General features: G+C 44.3%; 1 protein-coding gene across 1 annotated transcript in view; it reads right to left on the bottom strand.

The window, feature by feature from the left end:
• Nalcn (sodium leak channel, non-selective) overlaps positions 1-11,313 on the bottom strand; it is a 357,549-nt gene that overhangs the window by 83,200 nt on the left and 263,036 nt on the right. Inside the window, exon 15 of the mRNA XM_012514741.1 lies at positions 1,932-2,073. Coding sequence (XP_012370195.1) covers positions 1,932-2,073 — 142 coding nt within the window. The remainder of the gene's footprint in view (positions 1-1,931; positions 2,074-11,313) is intronic.

The following is an 11,313-nucleotide window of genomic DNA, read 5'->3' as shown; positions in this document are numbered from 1 at the left end:
CATCCAAAGGGACAGGGCAATGCTTACATAGAAAAGCAGGACTCAAACCAAAAGAAAACAGAAATGCCTCTGAGCAAATAAATACCTTAGGCTGCATACTGGAAATGCTTCCCAGTGAGAGCAGTTTGGATGCCAAGAGATGTACTAGACATATATAGGCGTACAGAGAAAATCTCATTAGCTTGCCCCACATCATGGCAAACTGTTATGGTTTATAACTAGATGTCCCCACTGCCTCCTGAGCTCATAGGTGGGCTTTTGAAAGGTGATTGGATTCTGGGGACATTACAAGTCATGTGGTATCAGGAAGTGGGAGGTCACGGCGGGACCATGGCCCAGAAGGGTTTTCTCCTTTGCAGCTCCTCCCTCCCCCTCTGCCTGTTACCGCCATGAAGTGAGCACCTCCCTCCCGACTCCCCCTCCTGGTCCCACTTCCAGGTCTTCCTGCACTGGAGCCAGGTGCCCATGGCCTGAGACATGAACTGAAGAAAACCTGTCCTCCTGAAGTTGCGGGTCATAGGTATTCTGCCCCAGTGACAGAGAAAGTAGCTAAGACACAACCAGCCAATCAGACTCTTAGTGCTTAAAAGAAAAGCCACTGGCTTCGCACTATCATCTACAATCTTGAGTTCTGTAAGTTAGAGGAATGACATGGACAGATGACTCAGAGAAAAACAAAGAAATGAGAATTCTTAAGAAAGAAGAGACATACTATAAAGGCAATCACCGTCATTACTGAAGTAATAGGGTAACAGAAATGTGGATTTTATTATGAGCAATAGAAAGGGGGTGGGAATATAAAACAAATGAATTCCAGAATGCATCAGTGACATGCTTGCAAATGAATTAGATTTTTTTTTTGGTCAACAGAACTGTTCCACCCCTTACTCTGTTATGGTCTTTGTATTATTTTTAAAATTTAAAGAGAATAGGAAAATAATAGAGAAGACATTAGAAGTGACACACAGTTAAAAAAACAAGAAGATACATATTCAACAGTGGTTGCTGTATTGCACATTGCTGTCTTCAATGCAGTTGCTCAGATTACAGATATCAGCATATGAAATTGGCGAAAGTAAACATTATAAGCATTAATTGCTACCTTCAAAAAACTAATAGAAATGAAAAGACGACTAATTTCTATCAGTCTTTTCATTTTTGACTGATTATACTACTAAATTGTTACTGAGTATAATGATTGTGTTACCAAACTAATAGCATAATATGTGTGCATGGATTCTGCTATTGATTATTGCACAGAAGGATGCATTTTATGTCATATGCCATTTTCTTAAATTGAGGAAATGGGACCTCATTTTTCTTTAAACATGATAGCTAGCTTTGCTCTATGGGTGTGCAGTTCTGGGCTGGTACTTTACTGTAGAGTTAGAGAGAAAAGTTTCCAATTTTAGAATGACAAAGCAGAACAGCAGTAAGATAATCCGTCCATAGATAGTTCCTGCCCTATACTAAGAGGTGGATAAATGTCATCATTTTGGTAAGTTTTAAGAACATCTGCTCTGGCTTTTCTCTTTCTTATGTAGTAACTGCACCAACCATGGTCACTGGCAGATGACAAGAGACAGTCGGGTCATTATAAAGCCCAGACAGAAGCCTGGTGACCCAAGTCCTGCATCCTGCGCGTGAGAAGACGCAGTGTGAGTAGCTGTCCAGCGACGTGAGGCCACATGGCGCAGCTGCCGTGCAGCCCAGCGCGAAAGTTGACTGACAGAGAGGCCAGTTTTAAATTCATAACTGAAAAAAGAAATCATGCCTCAGCCTTTTGGTTCAGATCAGGGGTAAAAATGTTAAGTTTAATGATTTTGTCTACAAATAAAACAATTTGCTTCACTGTTCCCTTGAGCCATTGCTATTTTCGCTAACATATGTACCTTAAAAACAGCTGCGTCATTCGAGCGGGCAGGTCTTACTTTCTGATCAGTGTACTTGTTTTCTTCGATTGCTGGGCGCTTAGGGTGGTCGCACGAGGAGGAGGAGGCCGAAGGGAGGATTCGGAAGAGGCAGCAGGTGTCCTGTTGCTGGCGGTCAATGAACTGCTTCATAAAGCTCTCCCTTTGCAGGTGAAGGATACAGACATCAAGCATTGTTAGTGATGTGCGCCTGAGCCAGGGGTGGCATTTCACAGACACGTGCTTGCCTGCGCTAAGAAGCTGAGACAAAGCAGGGACAAAAGATTAGAGGAAGCAAGACGCGCCACCAAAAAAAAAAAAAAAAAAATGGCCCTTATATTCCATTTCCAAAAATACATAATTTACAGAAAGCTTCCAAAATCTTGATTGACTCCAGTTTAACAAAATTAATGTCTCCAGAATAACTTGAAACACGGATGTTTTAGTAACCGATGGCATTTCTGGATCCTATTATGGTAATAAAACGTTTTATCTTGCCCTTTAGACTTGAAGGAATTATCATTTCTTTCTAAACTTTCATTCATCATGAAAATGCTTGAGAGACAATTTTACATTTAGAGACAGAAAAATGTGATCTCCAAAACACAGTGAAAATTTACACAACAGCTTTGCAAAACTAACTTCACTAAATTTTATTTGCTTAAGAAACACAAATACAATCATGTGTCCCGTGTTCTTCCAGTGCCGTGCTGGTTGAGGAAGATTAGTGTAGCGACTAGTGACGTCATAGCCACGTGAAATTGCACGGCGCACTTTGCCATGCCGACAGGGTGATGCGACAGCCTGCCGACACCGTCCTCTCAACACCTCCTCATCAGGCTATACACGTCTTGCCTTTTTCTGTTTGAATTAAAAATTTTATGGACCATATCGAGTCTCATACTTTTGTAGCCAAACTCACCTGGATGTTCTCAAGCTTATGAAGTAAATAATTTAAAATAATCTGGATTCTAGTTCTGATTTTTCTGAGCTATCACTGGAGAATTTCTTTTCATTACTAAAAAGGAATAGAATATTATTATTCCAGGGCTGGTGAGATAGCTCAGTGGACTAAGCGCCTGCTTGGGCAAGCACAGTGACCCGGGTATGATCCCTGGCACAAAAGGCCCTGCCCCAGGTGCGCTGAGCGGGCCACCAAGTCTGGGTGTGGTGGCACACCCCTGTAATCCCAGCTCTGGGGAGGCTGAAAACAGGAGGATAGTCAGACCCTGTACCAAATACATAAAAAAAGAACATTATTATTCCATTTGTTTGCTTAACTAGAGTGGTAATGTCAAATCAGTGTGAGTGTAACACACCATGTACTTTAAACAGTGCAAGCCAAATTCTCCTGTGACCAGGTGTGTCAGAGTAATCAAATGCTGCAGTCCAAGAGCTGGCTGCACTGCTTTCTGTTTGCTTGAAATAAAAGGGCCGCGATGACGATTGTATGCCTGCCGGGCTCACGGCCAGAGGGCGACCTCTCGCTGCCTTCCCTCCACACTGAGCACTCTTGTCATTTACTTGCGGGGAAGTTGGGGGAAAGGGGGGCGGGGAGAAGCCCCCCCAGGAGCTGTACACTGCCCACTCGCTGATGGGGGGGGGGATGACAGGTTTTCAAATGGGGTAGAGCGGAAAATATAGGCAACAGCTCAAAAACAGCAGGAAAGAAACCCACCTGCGTGCGTGTTGGAGAGGTTGGGCCCAATTTATTATGACTCGCTCACCGTGTAACTAAGATATACAATGGAAGAAAAATTTCAGTACCTGATTTTAGGGACCGTGAAGTCTGACGGAAGTTTTGAGATTTTCACCATTTGTGGTCTGTTTGGAAATTTTTCAAAGATCCTCAGGCGCAAAGGGAGCTTTTCTTTTGTGTCTGCATTTGCTTCACTTTGCTTTAACTAAATAAGAGCAAACAAACAAACAGAAGAAAAAAGGGAAACCAATGGAGCACTGGTTAGAGCGGTGATAGTAATTACACAGAGGACCAGTAGATGGCAGCAAAGTACCACCAAGCAAGTCTCACCTGCCACGCATTGTGAGAGCGTTCTAGTGTGTTAGAACTGACCCCGGGAAACAAAAGCACAATTTAAAAATCTAAATTGGAATAAAATGAAGAATAAATTTTATATTATTTTATTCTTCATGCTAATAAATCTATTTTCAACTTATGCACATTTTATAATTTTTACTTAAGATCGGTCACATGACTAAACAAAAACTGTTCTGTATTTCCAGATGCTAGAGTTAGAATTTAAAAGAATGACAATAAAAGCGTAAACCACAGAAGCATGCAAATGTAATAACATTTGAAACAACAGAAAATGTCAAGAGAATCTCTCAGGCTGTCTAGCAGATCAAAAGGAATCGCTCTAAACAGAAACATATTTGATCAGCAAAGCAGAAGTTTTTTGTTTGGTTGCGAAGACGCTTAAGAACTGCTAGTTGTTTTTTTTTTTTTTTTTTTCTATTGGGGGAATCGAACTCATGAACTTGCACTTGCCAGGCAGGCACTGAGCAGCGGAACTACTAGTTTTTAAATGCTGTAATATGTGAGTAATAGCAAGTAAACTTATCATATATATGATAAAATCATATATCACATATATATGATTTATCATATATATAGTGTGTGTGTTTGTGTGTGTGTGTGTGTGTGTGTGTGTCTGTGGGGCAGAGACAATGTCACCAATGGAAGACAACGCAGAGCGAAGGAGAAATGATGGAGATTGATTTCGGCTGGCAGAGCGGCTATGCACTCTCCTGTCCTCTTTCTCTCCTCCTTCAGGTCCCTTTACCCCTCTTCACCTCTCTGATCTCTCTACAGAATGTGATTCATCTTCACTTCCTTCCTGTCTTCTTCTCCAGCTTGCAACTGCATCCCACCCAACGACCATGTTCAATTCGGGCAGACCTTCGGCCAGGTTGGATACCTCCGCTCCAAAGCCATCAGCTCATGACCCCCTTGTTGAGTGTGCTTCTGCTTCAAGTGACACTTTGTCTTGGGGTGGTGGGAAAGTTAACATTGGAGGCTGAAAGAACTTTGCTCACAGGACAAGGGAGCAAAGTTTTCCTGCTACTTTTGTGTGAAAATCTAACCCAGACAGAGAGAACGGGACGGCTGAGTTTTGCAGGGACACGGATTCTAACGTGACTGATGTCTCAGCTGTCGTCTGGCTGTGAGCTCCAGAGACCTGAGGCATCTTGATTTCTGCTACCAAGATTGCCCTTTCGTTTTTCTTAGGTGTAGCAGGCACATTCCGCCCTATCCTCTCGCCCATCTTATCGGGTTTGGCGCTGAACCTTTACCCATCTGTCTCAAGGAAAATCTCCCTTAGGGCAGGGGCCAGTGCTGCCTCCTCTAACTGGAGCACTTAAGCATGGAGATGCATGCAGAGGACGTGTCCTTGACGAGAAGGATGGCAAGGAGCCAGCGCCAAAGACACAACACTAACTTGCTAGCTTCTGCACGTGCTGAGGACCTGGAGAAGGGATTCTGTCCTCAGTGAAGACATACAAGAAACAATTTTGTTTTCTAAAAGGTCGGTGATGTGACTGTCAAAAACAAACTGGCAACATTCAGAGAAAAGAAAAGCAGTTAACTTATTAAGACAGACCAGACCACGAGCAATTAGTTCGATCTTGCTAAAGCCAGGGTGATAAGACAGAGTAGAAGTGAAGTATTTCTAATTATTCATTCATCAACTCATCCATTTTCACGTCGATGCTGCCATTCCTAAATCCACAAGCCAGACTCTGCGCTGCCCCCTGGGGATGTAGAGATAGCCGAGCCACTGCGCCTGTTCTCACGACATCCGTGTGTAACCTGGTGGAGTCCTACCTTCAGCGCCAGCAAAACACAACGCTTACCCTGGTGGACTCGTTCAGAGAGTGCTCAGGAACAGCGCGTAGCGAGTGACGGGAGAAATACGGAGGACGGTGCTCTGGGCAGCAGAAGGGCTGCGCGCCACTGCGGACGTGACCACGGGGCTTGACTTGCACCAGGACTGGATCACTGGCGTATTGGGTAGGGCTCATCATTGAAATGAAAACATAGGGTTCTTTCCTAAACGCTCTCAGCCTGCCAAGGCCCTCTGTTCTTAAAAGAAAAAGTTGGAACCCTCTCCCTGAGCCTCCAGGGCCGCTTTGGGCCCTCACTCCCACGTAGCCTCAGCTGGCCCTGCTGCGAAGCTCCTGTCTTTCCCTTTCCAGGGCCTGCGCACCCTCTGCCTGCACCTGGACGGGCCCCGCGCCCCCTGCTGGACCTCCTCCTCTTCCTCCTCTGTCTGGGATTTCCTTCCCTCTACTGACTTTTCAGCTCCCCTCGCAATCCCTTGGAGAAGCTTCCTCCAACCATCTGTCTTCCTCCCAGGACTTCACAGGATGCTACTCGGCCACATACTCACATGGGCAAAGCAATTTCTTGTGGACTAACCTAATGCACCTTGTGTCACTGTCCCAGGACAGCCTGCTCCCCCCTGTTATTCACAGGCCTGGCAATGCAGAGTGGCACAATCTGCCAACCTCTCCCCACTCCAGAGGCTGCAAGTGGAGGCCAAGGGTTCAGTGGGACCGTGTACCCTTCGCAGGCGCCAGACCAGAATCCCCTCTCCTGGCCTCTGGCGAGTCTGGGCAGGCCGGCTGCTCCCTGGCTTGAACCCACTCCTCTGTGCCTCTGGTACCTCATGCCTTCTTCCTCGTGTGTTTCTCTGCCTGTGTATCTGAATCTCTTCAGCCTTTCTCCGCTAAAGATTCAGAACCCACCCTGATTCCAAAGGGTGAGTTTAACTGCTCACATCTGCAAACAGGGTCTCATTCTGAGCCAGGCCTGGACGCGAACGTTTCAGAGGATGTTACTGAACACACTGTGCATGTCATCACTTGAAGTGCTATCAAAGGACCCTGTGAATAGTGCTGCTCTTTTCACAGAGGCTATGCCCCCTGTGAGGACAGGGACCATGCAGGGCTGTTCTCTTCATCCCACGGCCAGCATTTGGCTTAGTAGTTGCCCTAAAGTGAGTTAAGCAAATATTCGTGGAATAAAGAATTGTACTTATCAGGTAGTAGAACTAAACTCTGTAGCAAACAACTGGGAGATGACAGGTGTTTCCAAAGTGTGGAGAGAGAAGTACAAAGGATCAGCTTATTAACTGAGCAGATTTGTTGGAGTATAGTATAGGCAACCTACCTCCACCTAATAGAATACAATTAGTTTCTTTCAGTATTCAAATTGAGCTGATATTAGTCAATGACAAGCTGATGAGTATTTAGATTGAATTTAGACATACACAGCTTTGAAAAAAGAATGTGTTGGGGAAGTGGCAAGTTGTATTTCGTTCAGTATGCAAGACTGTCGTGCTTAACACGTGCGGGCTACTAGTACTAAAGGTGACCTCTGCTCACACATGTGACAAGTGAGCCTCACCCATTTTAATTTGCAGTAAAAGTATTAACACTCCCAGAGATGGTAAGTTCTGTAGGAGCAAGATGCCATGTTAAAATTTCCTTTCCTATCCCTTTCTAGAGAGGAAGAGAGTGTTTAGAAAGGAACTACAGTGCCGCATGAGATGGCCAGGGCACCTACACGGTGTTAGAAGGAAAGAAAGAGACTCTTTGGGACTGCTCCGAGGCTCCTCCTGGTCCTGCCAATTCTCCTCCTCAGCACAGGCATCCCCTCTCCTCAGTGTGCAGGAGGGCAGTGCGGAGGGAGCGATGAGTGGCCGTTCGAGCCTGAGACTCGGCAGCTCTCACCGTGGCCTCTTCTGCAGCTCCCAGCTAGGGGCCAACCAGTGGTGAGCACACACAGCCAGGCACCTGCGAGTCCACCCCAGGGCACAACTGCCAGAACCATGAAATAGCCCTCAGCCACACCCTGCCTTGGCTACGGTGGAGCCATTTGGAAGTCCCAACTGCTTCGTGCAGTAGAATCCAGAAATAATGTGAGGAACTTAATGAAAGGTCACTTGCTTACAGTAGAAAATACACAATTGGAAGGAAATGTCCTAAATGTTACAATATATATTGCATTTCTTGGTGGCTTATGTTTAAAGTAGATCCCTTGGCTGCGTGTTTCTGCATGTTGTAAGCATTTATTTAGTCAAGGTATTGTCTCTCCGTGGCCCCAGGAACTAACTGGGGGCTGCGGTGGGAGACCACTTGAGTGTAGGAGCTGAGGCTCAGTCTAGCTTTGTGTTCTCAGAAATAATAAGAAAATAAACAAAGAGCATTAAGGTGGATAAAGAGCCCCAACTGTAAACCATCAAAATGCTCATCTGCAGTAAAATGCAGAAGTAAACTGGTGCTTATTTGAACACATGAATGAGCAAGCTACACGAGGCTGGGGTGAATTTTACAACCTACTGTTGGGGGAGGGAAGCCAGGCAGCAAAAGGCAGTCCACTGTGCATTTACATTGCTGACGAGATCTCCAGGCAGGTGCGAGTGGTTTGTGTGGTGGTGGTGCCTGCTGGGGAGGGACGCTGTGGGAAGAGGGCGAGGGCAGGGGCTTCTCAGGGGCGGACATCATTCCTTGGTCTGTTTAGTTTGGGTGCATTCAGTATGTAAAAATGAACCTGGTACTCTGACTCTGCGTCACCGACAATGAAGATGACCCAGCCAATTCAATTGTATGGTGAAAATGATAATATATAATATTAGACTTTTTAAGACTATATAATATTGGAGACTCCCCAGGATGACACAATTAAATGAGGTAAAACTGGGCACAGTGGTACATGCCCATAATCCCGGTGACGTGCAGCCACATTGTTTAATTCCTACTTTATCACAGTCAGTCCACAGAACCTTCACCCCTTCTCCTTCTCCTATCTGCAAGCCTGACCAAGACACAAAGAGAGAAAAAAGAGGGCCCAAGATGCGAATGGGCGGTCTATCTTGCAGGTTAGGAGAGGCTGAGGCAGCCAGGACACGTAAATACCTTCAGGATACTTGGAAGCCACAGGCAAGCTGCTTTGCAGTGTAATAAAAAAGGTATTTTACCTTTTGTCTACTTGTTTTTCCTTCCTGAGGTTAAACACAGATTTTTCCAAGCTTACAGCTACTTTGATGCAAGTGAGTGAATGATATCAATAAAAAGAGTGGATATGAATTTATGATCATGGAGGCATTCCCCCCCAAAGGCAGACCTCTTAAAATAAAGCAATTATAATTGTAGTTGTCCATTAAAAATTCAAAAGTCCTGACTTGCAGGGAAGGAGCACGGTGCATAGAATGTTAAGAGTCTCCTCTTTCTCTTGAAAAACTTAACATATAAAGCACAGCACAAAGAGAGTTAATAATGGTTTCAGCAGACCGTGGAGTCTCACCCAACCCGACGGATCAGATGGTAGCTTTGTCACAGATGCACACAGGCGGGGTGGGGTGGGGTGGGGTGGACACATTTGCAAAGAAGAAGCTGGAATCAAAGAAGCAAATTTCAAACCTTGAGTTTTAAAAAAAATATACATCATCTGAGCTCAGTGCTATATTCTCCAGCTCGGCAGGTGTCTCGCTGAGATATCGCTGCGCATTGGGTGGCTGGAAGCCTTTTGCTTTCTTTCTTGAGCTTCTCAGGAGAGTTCGGGTGTAATCACTGCACGCCTCACACCCTGCTCTGCCTGCCACATTGCTTCAATCTGCCACGTTGCAGCCTCTGCTTTCTTCTGTTAAGATACTCAGACACGATTCACTGTCACTTCCCTACTGAATACTGTGACAAATAACTGAATTGAAGGATTACATAATCTTTTAGGTGATTTTTCTAGAAGAAAACAATTTAAAAAGCACCTACACTTGTGAAAGAGTCTCATTTTCAAATCAAGTTTCTGCTAGTTGCGAAAATGTGTGTAGACAGACTGGTTAGCATAACTGAAGAGTAGTTGTTGGCTCTTCTGTGTATTAAAAATGACCACATTATGCTCAATCGGGGGTAAGGAAGAGTCTCTCCCCATTGTTATGGGGGTAAGCTCGGCTGAATTCTCTTTGCTCCTTGACACAATTGCACTGGCTACTTCCTCGGAATCTACAAATGACATAGCAATTCAGAACTAAAATCTTTCTAAAGCACGAACAATTATTTTGCAAGGGACTTTTTCTGGCTATTTTGTTTACTGTTGATTTTGCAACCTAAATTCCATGGCTTCTGAGTGAAAGCAGATGGGTTATGTGGAATAATGATCTAATAGGCTGGTTTTTAATACTATTCCTGTGTTATTATAAACCCTTGATATAAAAATATAAAGTATATCCTTCTGTAGTTGGCCAAATCCGATGGAGTTTCTCAAAGGGGAGGACTTTTTAGTCTTTGCTGCAGGCAAGGAGCTGTCAGCTTGCGCAGCTGCGTGTCGACCAGTAATCCGATAGACTTTGAAAATGTATCCTTTAAAAATGTCACTCATTTTTTCTTCTTCTACAGAAAAATCTTCACCAGTTCAGCACCCTCAAGGTCAAACAGTGGTTTTCATTATTTCGACGCCTCTACTCAAGCCACCCAAATAAGCAGAAGGGCCCATTTCTTAAATGACCTGTGGGGCAGAACAGCTACATTTTTATGTTAGCAACCCAAATGGTCACTGTCATTTCGTCCCCTTAGCCGATTAGCTACAGGCTTGCCTCTCCCCACGCGCTCTGAGCTGTTGCTCATCCACGTGTCACACCCCAGAAGTAGGTGGGGAGTGGATCGGTGGCTCAGGGGAACGGGGCAGCTGCGGGGTGCTTGTTGCATTAGGAGCTCAGCAGAGTGCGGAGCTGGGGCTGCTGCGTCGGCGCCACCCTATGCCCTTCTTGAAATGTACACGAAATATTTACTTGCTTACTCTTAATGCTGAACTCAGGATCTTACGAGCTTAAGTGCCCTTCGTAAGGTTATTTTGGGCAGCAATGTAAATAATATTCGCGAAAGCACTAAATGTGCAGAAACTCTAATAAATTAGCAAGTGAAAAAATTCTATTCAAAAATTAGAATGCCTAATTATGTTGAGGGCATAAATTCTGCTTATATTATTGTTTGTCAAAATCCCATTAGCTTAATTAATTATTTCTTAGAGACCATGGTGATGAATAGAGATTGCTTTTATTTGTATTTTCTTCCATATCCCAAATACCTCTATTTTATATTTTATTCCTTTTGTGTTATTCAACTGAGACACAATTGTTTCCACTGGGAGTTTACTGAGTCATAGAAATACGCTCATTATGATAAAAAAATGTGTTTTGTTTTCTCCACTTCAGATAAAATTATATTAGAGTTCCATATAAACTGTAAACTTAGTTTCTGCTGAGATGAATATTCAGTAAATAATAGAAAAAAGCCCATAATAAGAAACATTCAAAAAGAATACACACACTGCATGTGTGTGTATACTTTCGTGTCCTCATATAGTTGTCCCCCTTTTCTTAGAAAA

This window comes from Octodon degus, unplaced genomic scaffold, assembly GCF_000260255.1.
Source record: "Octodon degus isolate 3935 unplaced genomic scaffold, OctDeg1.0 scaffold00039, whole genome shotgun sequence".
Lineage (NCBI taxonomy): Eukaryota > Metazoa > Chordata > Mammalia > Rodentia > Octodontidae > Octodon > Octodon degus.
The sequence above is the reverse complement of the archived record's forward strand: the minus strand, read 5'-3'. Positions and strand labels throughout refer to the sequence as shown.